Source organism: Dromiciops gliroides, chromosome X, assembly GCF_019393635.1.
Source record: "Dromiciops gliroides isolate mDroGli1 chromosome X, mDroGli1.pri, whole genome shotgun sequence".
Lineage (NCBI taxonomy): Eukaryota > Metazoa > Chordata > Mammalia > Microbiotheria > Microbiotheriidae > Dromiciops > Dromiciops gliroides.
Window position 1 is genome coordinate 67,670,561 of NC_057867.1, and position 18,026 is coordinate 67,688,586.

Sequence of the window (18,026 nt, forward strand, 5' to 3'; positions counted from 1 at the left end):
AGGGTCTGCTCATTTGAAATCAGTCTCCCTTTGTTTTCAGTTCTTCCCAGTTTTAATTCTATTTGCAGCCAATAGAATGTAATAGGCAGTATTTATATCCTTTCGTTTCTACAGGTTAAAGAGGCAACCGCGTGGCACAGTGGAGAGAGTACTAGCCTGGGAGTCAGGAAAACCTGAATTCACATGTGTGACTGTAGGCAATCACTTAACCTCTCTCTGTCTCAGTTTTCTCATTTGTAAAATGGGAATAAATGGTAGCTATTACAATGATCTCAAAAACTTACTTTTCCTAACATGATAAATACTGGGGGAGTTACAGCTTGGCCTTTGAACTTGAACCAAAGAAGAGTATTGACATTGTCTGTGACCCTAAACACTTATAATCAGGTATTTAAGGGTATGATTATTGTTTTAGTTTTTTTTGTTTTTCTGAGGCAATGAGGGTTAAATGACTTGCCCAGGGTCACACAGCTAGTAAGTGTCAAGTGTCTGAGGCCGAATTTAAGGGTATAATCGACAAACACCTTTATTATACAAGGAATTGTGCTTAACCTAGAAAGAAGACTTTGGGGGCCACCATCTTTATCATAGTAGGTATTCAATAAATGCCTTGGTTTATAGACCAGAATTTCCTACTAGATGAGCTCCAATAGTGAGATGCATTAAAATAACCAGCTGATCGAGCTGTCAGTCAGTCAGTGGTCACTTTAATTGGTTGTTTAGGCCATGGATGACTGGGCTGGTGCTGAACCAGCCGATAACAGGGGAGGAGGAAGAAGAAAGGGTCTGCCTCCATTATACAAATATAGGGGGTCAGGCATCATTCTAAAGATCACAAAGCTACAGAATTATGGACTTTTCTAGCAGGGAATAAAGTCTACTACTGCTGTGGAAATACTGAATAGAGGAAACTCCTGAGTCCTCTATTTCCTGAGGTCTCTCCTGTAAGTAATTGTGGTGTGAATGGAGGAAAGAAAAAACAAATCTGGAGTTCTCTGGGTGGGAAAGTGCCTACAGATGCCTCAGTGTGGTCACAGCCTTAGGTCCAACTGAATTGAACCATGATTGTCTCAAAATAGGGGAAAGGGATGGTATATTGCATGAAGCCAGAGGGCAGAACAAGGATTTGTGAGGATGTAGAGAGAGACAGATTTTTGGTCCATGGGTTCATAGAGTAGAAAGGAAACACAGAGGCCATTTAATCTAGCACCTTAATCGTACACATGAGGAAACAGAAACCCAGAGAGGTTCAGGGGCTTACCTAATATTAGTTACGTGAGCAATATCAGCCAAAACTTCAACCCAGTGCCTTTGACTGCAAATCTGACCCTCTTTTCCACTGTGTTGTATGGACTCCAGCATGAGATAAGAGGATATACAAGATGAGTCTAAAAATCTCTGAAACAGAATAACCTGCCCCCAAACCCTTTTCTGACTTCTGGGTATAGTCTTTAACATTTTATAAGAAGAGGTATAGGACAATAAGTCTGGTGGTATCCATGGAATAAGAATAACCTTCTCTGGGCATATATCCTCCGTGAACTTGTTTCCCTTTTGTATAATGGAAATAATGCTATTTGTATTTTCTACTTCATGGGTTTGTTGTTGGGGAAAGTGTGTTGGAGACCTTAATGTACTTGAGAAGTTAGTTACTGACAGTGTAGGCACCCCTACGTATAGACACTGGACTGATTTTGCCTTCCCCTTGTTTTCTGCAGACCTTTCTTTTTCTCATGCGTTCTTTACAGAAGCAACATAAATATTCAAGATGGAAGGGAATGGTACAGAAGTAAATTGTACTGGTCTTCACCTGCCATTTCAGTACTCCCTGTATGCTGTCACATATATTGTGGTCTTCATCCCAGGCCTTTTGGCCAACAGTACAGGCCTCTGGGTCTTGTGGCGCTTCATTAGCAAGAAGAACAAGGCCATCATCTTCATGATCAACCTGGCTATTGCTGATCTTGCCCATGTTCTCTCGCTGCCACTGAGGATCTATTACTACATCAATCACCACTGGCCTTTCCCAAGGTTCCTGTGCCTTTTCTGCTTCTACCTGAAGTATCTCAACATGTATGCGAGTATTTGCTTCCTGACATGCATTAGTCTGCAGCGGTGTTTCTTCCTCCTCAAGCCCTTCAAGGCCCGAAACTGGAAGCGCAGGTATGATATAGCCATCAGTGCAACCATCTGGGTCACTGTGGGGGCCGCCTGCTTGCCCTTGCTTGTCATGAGAAGTGTCAACCTGGCCAATACCTCCAATGAGACCTGCTTTGCCGATCTTGCAGTCCGACACATCAGCATGGCTTCTTCCATCGCCATGATCACCATAGCTGAACTGGGAGGCTTTGTGATCCCTGTTGGCGTCATTGCCTTTTGCACCTGGAAGATGATGAAATCCTTACAAGACTACCAAATGCCCCCCCAGAACAAAAGTGAGAAAGAGAAAGCCTTGCGGATGGTCCTGATGTGTGCCATGGTCTTTTTCATTTGCTTCACCCCATACCACATCAATTTCCCAATCTTCATGATGCTGAAACAAGACCTTTTTTCCAGCTGCTCCTTTATGAAAAGCATTCTGTGTTTCCACATTATTTCTTTGTGCCTTGCTAGTATGAATTGTTGCCTCGACCCCCTGGTGTATTATTTTATGACGGCTGAGTTTCGGGATCAGTTGTCATCTCGTGGCCTCATGAATGTCCTTTCCCGTTTCACATCCAAGAGCAACAACTTTGGCTTTAATCGCAGACAAGATGAGCTTCAAACCATTACATTCGAGCTTCTGGATGACTTCAAACCACTTTAATCCTATTATGAACAAGCAAAATATATTCAATTTTGTATATTGAAGAGGATTGACTTAAAGAGACACTGCCCCCTTCAATTTTTCTTAGAAAATATTATTAAAGAAAAATCAAAATTTTCCATCATGTTCACATAAATACTGATTGATCTGGAGACACACACACACACACACACACACACACACACACACACAGAGAGAGAGAGAGAGAGAGAGAGAGAGAGAGAGAGAGAGAGAGAGAGAGAGAATTTCTTTCCCTAATCCATTTTGCATATGGTTGCCAGATGAATCTTAGGTATTAATCTTCTCACAGCACTTCCTTACTCAAAACCTTCAATGGTTTCCCATTACTTAATGAATAAAATTAAAACTCCTTAGGCTAATGTTAAGGGTCCTTCATGATTTGGCCCCAACCTATTTTTTCAGCTGTATCTCCCACCAAGCCCTTCCATACACTTGGTGCTTCAACAAAACTGTACACATCCTGTACTCACACACCTCTGTCTTTTTTTCATGCCATTATCTCTACATGGAATTCCTCTTTTTCATATCTAGCTGCTGAAAACCTACCCCATATTTTAAGAGCTAGCTCAAATGCCACCTGCTCCATGAAGTCCTGCATGCTTTCCAATTAGAATAAGTCTTACTCTTCTCTGAGCCCAATAACATTTTGTGCTTTGCCGTTGCACTTGTTGCATTCCATCTCATGTTATAGCTATTTGTATATAGTTCTTGTGTCAGAGTCTCCTTCTTAACACAGATATCCCAGGTGTACTTTGAAGAACTTACTTCTCTGGTTCATTGCCCCATTGAGATAATCTGGGACTTTCAGCATCTGGCAAACCCCTACCCCATTCTGGGACTGTTATCATTTCCCCTTGCAAGCACACAGGTTCACAAGGCCCAAAGCATAAACAACTTTATTTACAGGTTAAGGTAAACAGAGATAACATATCAAAACCCATAGAAAATAATAATAACAATAACCAAAAGTGAGCAACTCCTCCCTCTCATCCACCCTGCCACCCCACCCCCCAAACAGTCCCAGAGACCGGGATATTCTCAATCACTTACAATGAAATATAGATAACATGACATTAAAAATCATGTCAATATTCAGCCCAAGGAGTACCCCACTTTCTATTTTAATTTGGCACCACTGACTTTCAGCATTGCCTTTAAGAGGGCTATGATGGTAGTCCTAGGGGTTGTTCCTCCATGTCTGTGTGCCCTTTCATGGCCCCTCTGTGTAATGTTGCTTTTCCTGACACTATTAGCGGATGTCACTGGTTGCCGGTCCCCAAATGGGTCCCTTTAGCTTACATTTCCTACAATTCTCTTCAGCTCCCAGAAAAAGGTAGCTGTTCCCTTTCCCAGGGAACCAACTCTCCTCCATAATCTCTGACAGCCTACGTCATAGTTCCATTTCTGAAAGCTTCTCTTATACCCTGGTTCTGTTGCCCATGGACTAAGCATTATGAGATCCTTTTGGACCTTATAAGCTATCTCTCTCCAATTCCATGTTGGCCTATAGTGATTTGTCATAGTTTGATGTCCTCTTCACCCCCCCCCCCCGCACTCAGGCTCTTCATATTTCTCCTGTGCCAATGATGTCCATGGGTTTTAAAGATTTATGAGAGCACCCTGATCTCTCGGTAATAGTTTCATCTACCACTATGCCCTTGGGGACAACTGGGCAGGATTATTCACAGTCGCTCTTGCTACTTCTTCAAATTTCTGTGGCAAAGGGTAGGGCGCACATTTTCTCTCCATATAGCTGCATTGGACTGGGAAAACATATCTAGTTCCTCATACATCCGTATAGTTCTTTTCCATCTTTCCCACAAAAGTATACATTCTTTAAGTCTAGGACCACATCTTCTTCATTTGTGTATTCCCCCACCCCTACAAAGTAGCAAGCACAATACCTTCCACAGTGTAGGGAATGAACGAAAAGACTAAGCAATGTTATCATGAACAGAAGAAAGAATTGCAGATCTCTCGGTAGGTATGCTTGTTTTTCATAAACAGCTTTGTTTTTCTACATTTCCTGGGCCTTTTAAAAACCAAGGTACAATTCAGAAACCAAATATAAACTGTCTTTTTTTTCCCTTGACATATTGGGTCAGTGTTAGAAGGAGTTGAAGAAGTCTTTGACACCATCAAGGCCAACCCTCTCAATTTGCAGGTATAGAAAGTGAGGCCCAGAGAGGAGAAACTTGCCCCAAATCACATGATTCCCAAGACTAGTCAGAAGCAGAAGCAGAATTCAAAGCTAAGTCGTGGGAATCATGAAGCACCCCCAAGTTTAGTTTCTATTTTTAATGAGCTTTATAAGGTTTAATATTAGGTATTAAATAATATGATTAGATTTTACAATAAGGGGTTATACCAAAATAGTATTTTAACCAAAGAATTATATTATTGCCCACAATTTGAAAGCCGTCCCCTACATCATGCTTTCTGCCTCCTTCATTGTTTCCACATGGCTGCCATTTTTCCCTTCCCATTTGGTGGGAAGGTCTGATCTGAGCAACTTTTGCTTAGATCCCTGGAACACAAATGAGCCAACTCTGTCTCTGAGTGTAGGTTTCTGATCTCATTTCTCCATATGAGATCATATGGTCATAGATTTAAAGCGAGGCAGGACCTTAGAGATAATCAAGTGTAACCCTCTTATTTTACAAATGAAGAAACTGGGGCACAGAAAGGATATTGATTTGCCCAGGATCACACAGCTAGAGAGTAGGTGTCTAAGGGAAAAACTGAGCTCAGATCTTCCTGACTCAGTCCAGAAATCTAGCCTTTATGTCTAGTTGGCTCTGAAACACTTGAATTTCACATAAGTTTTCCTAAAGTTTGAGTGCACCTGTTTCCCAAAGCAAGGGTTAAAGTAATTCTTATACTTTAGAAAGGGGAAAAAAAGATCCACAGGCTTCTTTTATCAAAGCATTAAGACTTTGTCTAATTTTCCATTACTTTCTTCCCAGCTTCTTAAAGTCTTTTCATAAACCCCAGGAAATTTAAATGGTGACTCATATCAAAGCCCCCACAGCACTTAACATAACAAGAAATGGTGGTTGTTTTGTTGACACCTGGGGTTTCTGGGAATAAATTTTCCCTTGGTTTCCAAGACTCACGCTTGCCAGCACAAGTCATTGCTTATTTTTAGTTTTATAAATTATTAAAAATTATACTCCCAGAAGCATTACTTATCTTTCCAGAAGAAGGAATGAGTTCCAAACTGTTTTAATGCTCTTGAAATGGGTAATTTTCCTCCTTGCTTTTAAGAAAATGTCTATTGAAGCTGACCGGGGTTCTTTCTCTTTTCAAGACACTCAGTATTCCCTGTTGCGATTATAATAGACTTTCAGATGTTAATCTTTCTTTTGGAGGCTACGGGGATAGAGAAAGTACAGACCCCCTCTAAGCCAGCCTGGGATCAGGTAGGCTTACCAAGAGGCCTGTCCCACCATCTCTCTGGGCTCAAGCTTTTAACTCAAGGAAAGGAGTTTTGGGTTTGCTAACTTTGCCACCTTGTGGCCCTACATGGGAACTGCAGCTTCATGCGCCCAGCTTCCCTGGGACTTGGGAGAAGAGGCTCATAGAGTTTGGACTATGTGTTCCAAAGTAGCTCTATGTTACCAAGATGAAAACTCAGCATGTTAAATGTAGAAGAGTTCTTTCATTTTACAGTTGGGCCATAGTTTCCAGCCCGGAGAGGGGAAGACACTTGCCCAAGATCCCAACTAATGGGACCTACCTTAAACCCAGATTTTCATGACTCCACAGCCAGTTTTTCCTTTCTCTCACAGCATGCTGCCTCCTTCCCTCCAGACAAAGTTTCCCATAAAGGGCTGTAGACCAAGTTGCTTCTGTATCCCTAGTACCTAGCACCAGTAGAAGGCTCCATATGGATTTGAGTTAGCCTAAATCACTCATTGGTGTTAATTCTACAAGAGCCAAGATGAATGCTCTCTATTATTAGATAATTGTTTTTCTAAGCTCTCACTGGTGGAGGAGGCAAGGGAACAAGCATTTGTTAAGCATTTCCTAGGTGCCAGGTGGGCAGCTAGGTGGTTAAGTGGATAGAGCACTAGGCTAGGAATCAGGAAGACTCATCTTCATGAATCTAAATCCAGCTTCAGACACTTATGAGAGCTGGGTGACCTGGGCAAGTCACTTCACCCTGTTTGCCTCAGTTCCTTATCTATAAAATGACCCAGAGAAGGAAATGGCAAACCATGCCAGTATCTATGCCAAGAAAACCCCAAATGGGGTCATGAAGAGTCGGACATGACTGAAATGACTCAACAACAAATATGTGCCAAGCACTGTGTTCTCCACACTTTACAAATATCTCCTTTAATTCTCACAATAACCCTGTGAGGTGTGTTCTGTTATTTTCCCCATTTGACAGTGAGGAAACCAAGACAGCTAGAAGCTAAATTCCTTGCCCAGGTTCACACAGCTAGTAGGTGTCTGAGGTTGGATTTGAACTGAAGTCTTCCCAACTCTAGACCCAGCACTACTGTCTACTATGTTACCTAACTATTTCTGTTTGCACAGACATCATATCATAGGGAATGGGAAAAAAGAGCTCCCTCTTCAATTTTTTTGGGGTGAGACCATTGGGGTTAAGCGACTTGCCCAGGGTCACACAGCTAATAAGTGTTAAGTGTCTGAGGTCAGATTTGAACTCAGGTCCTCCTGAATCCAGGGCTGGTGATTTATCCACTGCACCACCTAGCTGCCCTTCCCTCTTCTCTTGATGGGGCCACATGCTGTTCTCACTGGCCTGATTGAACAGTTCTTTTTACCTTTCCCAGTCTCCCACCCTCAGCACCCCCACCTAGTTGCTACTTTCCTCGGAGATTACAGTAGCTCCCATTTATTTATATTTATCTAGTTTGTATGTGTGTTATTTGCATGTTGCCTTCCCCACTAGAATGTGAGCTCCTTGAGAGCAGGGACCATGTTTTTACCTTTCTTTTTTATCTCCTGCACTTAGCAAAGTTGCTGGAACATAGTAGGTGCTTAATAAATGCTTGACTGACTGTTTAAAAATTCATTTATGATTCTATCCATCTAAACAGAAAGGAACACACTGCCCTACCAGACTCTGAGCATCCTTACTTCTCTTCATCTGTGCTCCCACCACAAGAGCCTGATGAGCCTTCTTGCAATTCCTTCCATCTATCCAAATCATAGCCATTCTCCAAGCTTCGACTCAAGCACTCCATTCTCCAAGAAGTCTCTCAGCACTCGGCCAAAGTCATTTATTCCTCAGGACTACTAGAACTCCTGGTGAAGGCCTTAGCATCTTCCCATTGCTATTGCTATTTTTTCATATCCAAGCCACACCCATATTCAATTCAATCTGATCCAAGAAGTATGTCCTCAATGTGCACTTCGGGCACAAAGACAAAAATGGTCCTTGTCCTCTAGTAGTTTACAGGGGTTTTTGGATTATAATCTCCTTGAGGTCAGGGGTCTTATATTTCTTTCTATCCCCTTTGGCTCTTAGCATGGTGTGTTACACAGAGTAAGCCAAGCCATAAATATTTGCTGATTAGGTTTTTTAAAAATATATCAATTAATTGATTATCCCAGAGGATGAAGCAGGCTAGTCTAAAGACTGCTGGATTTTGGAGTCCTAGACCCTCGCTCCAAATCCTACTCTAACACTTCTACTTGTGTGACCTTGGGCAAAACACTTGGCCTCTCTGGGCTTCCATTTCTTCCTCTGGAAAAGGAGGATGCTGAACTAGATAGGCATTAAAATCTCTTTCATCTCTAAACCTATGACCCTTGGATGCTTGCAGAGACAAGTCTCTAGATGTCGCACCCCTTCTGTATCCTGTCCCAGCATTTAAGGGGAAGTTCACAGAGACACACTATTTGGAAATATCACTGTCTGCAAAAACATCTGGTTGGCTTTACATTCCATTAGCATGGTTCAGGTACTGCCATTCTCCTTTCCCTAAATCTCCTTGAATAAGTAATTTTGGGGAAAAATATATGTGTGTCTGTGACCAAGATAATTTTGATTACCTAGCTATTCAATGAAATCAATGCACCTATCTATACTATATGAGGCAAATGCTTAGGTCCTCCAAGTACCTCCATCTAGCCATATTGCCATATCACAGGGGATCTGCCATCCCTGTGCCATCTGCCCTGTCTGTGCTGTCCTACCCCCTTTCATGAATCATGTCTTGATGACCATAACCTGATTTCTGCCTTGTTCCCCATATCACCTGAGCCTCGGCAGATGCCTCCCCGAATGGAACAAGCTCTGACCTGGTTCAAGGGCAATGACCAGTGAATAAAAGCCCCATCCTTCTTTTTGTTTGGAGTAAGACAGAGTGAGGATGAAGAGTAAGTTGTGATCTTTCCACTACCTTTCCCCACAAACTCTCCTCGCTTCTTGATTTCTCTATGGTTGTCAAGCATACTACCATCCTCCTAGTCATCCAGGTTCACAGCCTGGGCATCATATTCAGCTTCTCACATGGCCAGTACATGGCCAAGTCCTGCTTACTTTCACAAGGACTCTTGTGTATTTCTCCTCACTCAGCCCTCACCCTAGTGCAGGCCCATAGTACCTATCTCTTGGACTGTTGAAATAGCCTATTAATTAGTCTTCCTCTCTCTTCTCTCCTGCAACCCATCTTTTGTTTTGCTGCCAAAGTGATTTCCCTAAAGTTCAGGTCTGACCATATCACTCCAATACTCAATAAACTGCAGTGGCTCCCTATTGCCTCCCTGTGTTATTGTTGTTTAGTCATTTTTCAGTCGTGTTTGACTCTTTGTGACCCTTTTGGAAGTTTTCTTGGCAAAGATCCTGCAGTGGTTTTCCATGTCCTTCTCCAGCCTGTTTCACGGATGAAGAAACTGAGTCAAACAGGGTTAAGTGACTTGCCCGGGGTCACATAGCTAGTGTCTTAGGCAAGATTTGAACTCAGGTCTTCCTGATCCTAGGCCCAGCACTCTATCTACTGTGCCACTTAGTTGTTTCCCTAGGATCAAATATTATTTTATGTTCAACTTGTCCTTTTAAATGTTTTTGTGTGTTTTGTTATGCATTTAATAGTATAGTAGTACCTCTAAATAATTTATAAATTAATAAATATGTATATATTGGGAGATATACTCAATTTTTGGGGGGGAGTGAGGCAATTGGGGTTAAGTGACTTGCCCAGGATCGCACAGCTTGTAAGTGTCAAGATTCTGAGGCTGAATTTGAACTTAGGTCCTCCTGACTCCAGGGCCAGTGCTCTATCCACTGTGCCACCCAGCTGCCCCTCAATTTTTTTTGCAGGGCAATGAGGGTTAAGTGACTTGCTCAGGGTCACACAGCTAGTAAGTATCAAGTGTCTGAGGCCAGATTTGAACTCAGGTCCTCCTGAATCCAGGTCTGGTGCTTTATCCACTATTTTTATCCACTTTATCCCCCTCAATTTTTTTATTGAAGCTCTTGATCACTGCTCTATGGGACATTGCAATAGCTCTCATTTCACATACACACACATATGCACAAGCAAGCTAACCTTTCTTGTCAATCTTCTCTATGCCCTTCGAGTCCTACCTAAGCAAAGCCTTCAAAGCAGCCAAACGAGTCTCCAGAACAGGTCTTTTGCTTTCCTACCTTTCCACCTTTGTTCAATTTGATTCAGAGTTTGGTGCTAGGCTGCAACATTCCTCTGAGACAAGTTGCCTTGGTATAAAAACCAAGATTTGGAATGGACTCTCTGGATCATCTAGTCCCATCCTTTGTAGTGTCTGAATTCCTTCAACATCCTGATAAGTAGCCATCTGTCCACTACATGGAGACATCCAATGAGATGAAGCTTCCTGCCTTATGAGATAGTCCCTTTCATTTTGGAGGGGCATTTGTTGGAAACTTCCTCCTTGGCATTGAAATCTACTATAGTCTATACATCAGTCCTAGTTTCAGCCTCTGGGGCCAAGCAGAATAATTCCAATCCCTTTTCCATATGACTTCCTCTCTGATATTTGAGGACAGCATCTTGTCTCCCCACCCTACCCCCCAAGTCTTCTTGAAGCTAGGCATTCATAGGATCATAGTTTTAGAGCTGGAAAGGACCTTTGAAATCACTTGGTCTTACCCTTTCATCTTACAAAGGAGGAAACTGAGAACCAGAGGAAGGGTAGTGACTCACCTAAGGCCATGAAACAAGTTAATGTCACAGTCAGGATTTGAACCCAGGTCTAAAACACAGAATCACAGAGCTGTGGCTGGAAGTGACTTCAGAGGCCATCTAGTCTAATAGCCTGATTTTACAGAAGAGAAGACTGAGGCCCAGATAGGTTCAGCGACTTGCCCTAGGTCACACATAGGATCATAGATCCAGAGCTAAAAGGGACCTCAGGGATCAGCTAGTCCAACCTTCCCATTTTTTTTTTTGTTTTTGTTTTTTTGTTTTTTGCAGGGCATTGGGGGTTAAGTGACTTGCCCAAGGTCACACAGCTAGTAAGTGTCAAGTGTCTGAGGCCGGATTTGAACTCAGGAACTCCTGAATCCAGGGCCAGTGCTTTATCCACTGCGCCGCCTAGCCACCCCCATCCAACCTTCCCATTTGACTGATGAGGAAATTGAGATCCAGAGAGGTGGTTACTTGCTATAGGTCACACAGGTCATATGTACCACAGGTAGGATTTGAACCCAGATCTTCTGATTCTAAGTCTAATGTTCTCTCCACTATACCAGACTAGTCTCAGATTGTCATCTCTACTAACAGCTGACATTTCCTCATCTGTAAAATGGTGAAAATAATAGCACCTACTTCCCAAGGTGGTTGTAAAGATCAAGGGAGCTCATTTTGTAAAGCTTTGATCATCATGATTGCCACATAGTAGGTGCTATGTAAATGCTATCATCATTGTCGTTATCATCATTATTGTCATCACTGCCACCACCATCATCACCGTTAGCACCATCATTTGTTGAGCACTTACTTGGTGATGCCCACATTCTCTTAGTGGAGCTACCCAGGGCATACCATATTGTCCCTATTTCCATGCTGCCCAATGACATTTTGGTGTTTTTCTTTGGATCTCCAGCACTTAACACAGAACCTGCCACATTAGAAGCACTGAATAAATGCTTATTCACTTCATGCTTGGCTGAAATTGATTCTCTGGCAGCCCCTAAGAAGGCCAAATGGCCACTCCCACTTTGCTGCTTCATCTCTCCACAATTCCTTCAAAAGAAATAAAGTTCCACACCCAAAGTCTTGGGTCCTGCTTAATGAGGCGTGTTCCCTAACAAGGAGGAGAGCCTTGTCTGGGACTTTGATGACATCTTCCTCTGAAGGGTGTGGACAAGCCCACTGACAGACAACCTGTTGAGAAGCTTGGAGGACCATTATCCTGGGGGTGGGACCAGTATGGAAGGGGCCCTGGCACTACCTCCTGCTATAACCTAGCAGGAGCATGAAAGCACAGGCTGACAAAGGAGCTCAGGCTGGGGGTGGATGTGAGACTGCATCTGTGTGCGCTTGCTTGCACACATACACACACACACACACACACACACACACACACACACACACACACACACACACACACACACCCCTTCCCCCCTCCCAACTTGTGGCCTTAGCTCTTAGCTCTGCTGCTTTTTGCTCTGCACTCAGCTCTCTCAGAACCAAGGGGCACAGCGTGCTTCATTGGGAAGCCCACTGGCTTTGCAGTCAGAGACCTTCAATCTTGCCTCTTATGCTTACCACCTATGTGGTCTTGACTAAATCACTGAATCTTCCCAAGACTTAGGTTTTTCCTCTTTAAAACGAGGGGAATGCTTTTGTTCTGATTCTTCTTTCACCACGTGACTTGTGAAAATATGTTTAATGTGATTGTACATATATAACCTATATCAGATTGCTTGCTGCCTTGGGGAGGGGGGAGGGAAGGGAAGAAGGGAGAAAAATTTGGAACTCACAATTGTATAAAAAGGAATGTTGAAAACTATCTTTACATGTAACTGGAAAAAAAAAAACAAAAATAAAATACTATTAAGATTTTTTTAAAAAAAGAATAAAACCAAAGGGGAAAATGAGCCTCAGTTTCCCCATTTACAAAGTAGAGGGGATGGTCTAAATGACTTCTACAAGCCCTTCCAGCTCTGAACTGATGACCAGAAGTCCTCACTCTCAGTAAGGTATCACTGGCTGTCAGTGGTCCTGCCCACACTTTGGAGAGGGACTTGCGATCAGAGTCTCAGGCAAGGCTCCCCTCTCTGTCTGCTCAGCTAGTTGATCAGGGACCTCGTTACTCCATATTGGGGGAGCTCTGGGATTTTCATAATTGTTATTGCCAAACACAAGCCCCAGAGGCTTTTCCCTTGGCTCTCCTGGAGTCCTACGCAGGCTATGATGGGTCTGGCTCCAAGCTCTGGGCACCTCCTTTTCCCCCATCTCTCAAGGTGGGGAGGAGGGCAGGCACTGATCCTTCTTCGCAAGCTCGGGCTACCATGTGCTGGGCTCAGGCCCCCCCTGCCAAGTGCCTGGCCTTTTCCTTGTATTCACTCTGGAAGGCTTAAGCATTGTTCTGTTCATATCTGCAATCAGAGCTGGAGGTAGAAGGGAAAAAGGAAAAAAAGAGGGGGAGTAATGGTTCTTGGGTTACCTCCTCCCCCAATCTTGACCTCGCCTTCTCCCCAGCTTCCCCCATGTGCTTCCTCAGGAGTGTAGCCTAGGTGGGGGAGGCAGGAAGGGTGCGGTGTGTGGGAGCACTTTGTACCTGCCAACAAGTGGGGAGGGGTTGGATTAAAGCCACCCAAAAGAGGGCCCTTCTTGCCCAACCCCCTTCCCTTCTGTCTGCTTCAAGGCCCGTCTCCAGGTTAGCATCCTCCATCTCTGCTGAGAGATGCCAATTTACCAGCAGAGTCTAAGACTGAGTTTCCATGGAAACAGGCTCTGGCTCTCACTTAAATCCCTTCCCTGCATTACCTGTAAATGTGCCTCCCCACTGATCTCTTCTTTTGTCTCATTTGACACATTTGGTGGTTTGTGAGAACTCTGTTTGACTCAGGATGCCCAGATTCAGAAAACCTGCTGGACAGTGTGACCCAGGAAAAAATACAAAGTGTTTCCAAGGCAACAGGAGAAACCAGCTTCCCAACTAAAGCTAAGGCTCGATCAGAGCTCTTTGCCAGGCCCCCCTCTTATCAGTGGGGTGGGAAGCAAGAAAATGGCTCTACCTTCCATCTGGCTTTAGTAGGATTTCCATCTCTGTCTCTTTTTCAGTCTCTGTCTCTCTCCCTATCTCTGGCTGTCTCTGCCTATGATATCTTTGTGTCAGCTAAGCTGCTAATGTTTGAGGGAGGGAAGTAACATGGACTCCTGGCTGGGAATCTGGAGTATCCAACTATAGTCTTTTGCTTGCTACCTGAATGATTTAGGACAAATCACTTTCCCCCTCTGAGCTCCATCTTCCTCCTGAATGAAATAAGGGGCAGAATGTCTGAAGTCCTTTCAATCAGCTAGGTGGCACAGTGCACTGAGCACTGGCCCTGAAGTCAAGAGGACCTGAATTCAAATCTGATCTCAGGCACTTTCTAACTGTGACCCTGGGCAAGTCACTTAACCCCAATTGCCTTAAAAAACATCCAGGGCCATCTCCACTCATCCTGATATCTATTTTGCCACTGCACCCAGGTGGCTCTGGAGGAGAGAGTGAGGTTGGTGACCTTGCACAGCCCTCTCTCACTTCAATCCAAATCAGAGCAAGTCATACGTCATGGTCCTCTTCGAGAATGAAGGACAAACAACAACAGCACTGGATTAATCTATGGGGGAAAAGAATTATGATCCCGGACAAGACAACAGTGAAGGGGTCTGAGGGGATCTGAAAATTGAAAGTCATAGAGCTTAAGGTATAAGGATAAAGGGGGCAGGGGAGTCTGACTTAATAAACAGAGCCCAACACTGGTCACTGCTATCACCTCTGAGGGCTTCTCCTTTTGTTCATGCCCTGCCTCAACACATCTTAGCTTCTAGGGTGCTGGGAAAGTGACCTGGCCAGCCTGGGAGAAAAGGGGGCCAGGTGGGGAAGAAGTGCTTCTTAATGGAAAAGAAGATAAAAGGAGAGGAGGGAACAAGAGGGAAATGGAGAGGAGCTTAAAGGAGAGAAGGGAGAGGAGAGAAGACAGAAGGAGACAAGGGAGAGGAGAGAAGACAGAAGGAGACAAGGGAGAGGAGAGAAGACAGAAGGAGAGAAAGGAGAGAAGACAAAAGGAGAGGAGGGAAAGGAAAGAAGACAGAAGGAGAGAAGGGAGAGGAGGGGAGCTAAAAGGGAAAAGAGAAAACGTGAGTGATTCCATATGGGCAGGCCTGTTTCTGGAAAACCGGGGAAGGAAGCCCTGATTGTGCTGCATTCCCCCTTCCTCTAACACCACCTTCAACCTCCTGGTGGTGCTCCAGCTCCAGCACTGCCTTCGTCCTTCCCCCAGGACCTTAGTCCCAGCTAACTGACAACTAATCTCTGTTTAGGGCTTGGCTGGTCGTGGTTTAGGGTTTTTCCCTACCAGAAGTCTAAGCCAACTCACAGGGGACTCTGGGAGATTGAAAAGCCTTTAGGACCCCTGTGCCCAGGGTCATACAGCCAGTAAAGGTCTGAATCTGGATGCAGACTCAAGGCCCTCTCCGGGCCAGGCCCTGTGGTCTATCCACTGCACCACCTTGCTGCCTTAATAAGGGAATTTCAGGCACTATCAGATCAAGGGGGCGATCTGTTTGAGTCATGAGCAGCCCCCTTCACAAAGCCCTTCACAAAGGTGAAACTAGTAGTGTCTAAGAGTCTTCCTACTTAATGGATAGAGAGTGGGGCCTGGAGTCAGGAAGACCTGAATTCAAATCCAGCCTTAGACACCCTGGCAAGTCATTTAACCTCTGTTTCCTCAACCATAAAATGGGGGTAATAACAACACCTACACCTATCTTGCAGTATTGTTGTGAGGATCCAATGATATAATATTTATAAAATGTTTAACATAGTGCCTGGCACAGAGCTGGTGTTATGTTCTCCCCTTCCCCTCCTGGTAGCAACCCACTGAAGTCAAGTGAACATCAGACCATGAGTCCAAAGGCCTGGATTCTAATCCTAGGTCTGCCTTTAACTCACTGGGTGGCTAGCAAATCATTTACAGAGGAGAGATTAAGTGGATGGAATACTAAATGCTAAACCAAAAAAGATAGAAAAGATCAGGAAGAAAATAGTAAGAGAGCCCTCATGAGGAATACAACTCAAGAACCCTTGTGGCCCAGTGTTGATGTAGGGGAAATAAGGTCGAGCCACGAGTCAGGGGACATGAGTTCAAATTCCAGCTCTGACCCTCCGTGATGATATGATCTTAGGCAAGTAATTCCACCCCACAGGGCTTCAGTTTTCTCCTCTGGAAAATAAAAGGTTAGAATTTCATTGTTGTAGAGTTATTTTTCAGTTGTGTCTAACTCTCCATGACCCTGTTTGGGATTTTCTTGGCAAAGATACTGGAGTGGTTTGCCATTTCCTTCTCCAGCTCAATTTACAGATGAGGAAACTAAGGCAAACACAGTGAAGTGACTTTCCCAAGGCCACACAGCTAGTAAGTGTCTGAGGCTGGATTTGAACTCAGAAAGAATAGTCTTCCTGACTCCAGGCCAGGTGCTCTATCCACTGAAGTGCCACCTACCTTCCTGTCCCTTCCAGTTCTAGATCTGTGATCTAAGGTTACTGAAAGATTTTAAATCAGAGGTCCTGGGTTCCAATCCCAGCTCTATTTACTACCTATGACCTTGGGCAAGTCATTTAACCTCTATGATCCTTAGTTTTCTCATCTGTAAAATTAGTTAAATGGGTTAAATGGGTTAAATTCAATCTAGAAAGTTTACTCATTATTCAGTTCATAACTACAATCAGAGCTCGAGATTGAAGGAAAAAAGGAAAAAGGGGGATGGGGAAGTTCCCTGGTTCCCAGGCAGGCTGTCTCTCCCAATACTACCTTCCCCTCCTCTCAACCTTGACCTAAATAACCTTTAATGTTCCTTCAAACTCTAAATCTGTTGTCCCATGATCCTAAGGACTGTCCAATGGGTTGGCACCACCCAAGACTTATTGTTATCTCAAAGCAATATCCAGAATACAAGTGGGCTACTAGAAATAGCCACAGTCCCCACTCAAGCTGAGAGGACCAAACCGGGAAGAGAGGGGAAGAGATTGTAGTAAAGAATGAAAACTCCCCCCCCCCCCGCCGTTCCATACCACAAAGAGCCAGAGAGGTTTTGACAAGCACAAGTTATGCCAGGCTTTCTTCATTTCCTTTTTGGGCAGGGATGAGAGACAAGTCAATTAGAGGAACACCACAGATTTTAGCAAAGCATTTGACAAAGTAGGGCAGCTAGGTGGTGCAGCGGATAGAGTGCCAGGCCTGGAGTCAGGATAGACCTGAGTTCAAATCCAGCCTCAGACACTTAACTGTGTGACCCTGGGCAAGTCCCTTACCCCTGTTTGCTTCATTTTCCTCATGTGTAAAATGATCTAGAGAAGAAAATGGCAAACCAGTCCAGTATCTTGTCAAACAGGGTCACAAAGAGTCGTACACAACTGAAAAATGACTGAACAACAACATTTGATAAAGTATCTGATGTTGCTTTTGTGGACAAGCCTGAGGAGACGTGAGCAGGCTGATCATATCATGTAGTGGATGTGGCTGAGGACTTAGATCCTTTGCCGCTACTAACTATGTGACCTTGGGCAAATCCCTTCATGTCCCTGGGTGTCAGTTTCCCTCTCTGGAAAATAAGGGGCTGGATCAGATGACCTCTGAGGAGTCGCATTCTTTGTTCTGAGGATCAGGCTCAATGATCTGAGTGGCTGGACCCAAAGATTTTCACTTCTAAATAACTGAAGTAGACTAGGTGACTTGACTTTGGCTGAAGGAAATGAGGGCTAAGAACATGAGCCAAAGTATCAGCAGGCATTTTTATGAGTAGCAGTTACCACCGACAATTAGGATTTTCCATAGGGCACAGGAAATTCTCCAGTGAGAGAGTCAAATAGCAAATCCCAAGCAAGGTCTCCCTCTGGTGACTAGGCTGTTTCCCCACACCTTTTTTCTATGCAAACATATATGGGACTGTGCCTTGGACAGTGGGGCCTTGTTTCCCAAACCCTGGGGGAACAAAGCTTCTTTTAACTGTGCTGGCTGGCCATGGAG

General features: G+C 44.1%; 1 protein-coding gene across 1 annotated transcript; it reads left to right on the forward strand.

The window, feature by feature from the left end:
* Positions 1-1,762: 1,762 nt before the first annotated feature.
* Positions 1,763-2,806, forward strand: LOC122733991 (putative P2Y purinoceptor 10; the record flags this gene model as incomplete). The annotated part of the gene is made up of 1 exon (XM_043974681.1): positions 1,763-2,806. A coding segment is annotated over one exon (1,044 nt), but the record flags the coding sequence as incomplete, so codon positions are not given.
* Between the last annotated feature and the right edge of the window lie 15,220 nt (positions 2,807-18,026).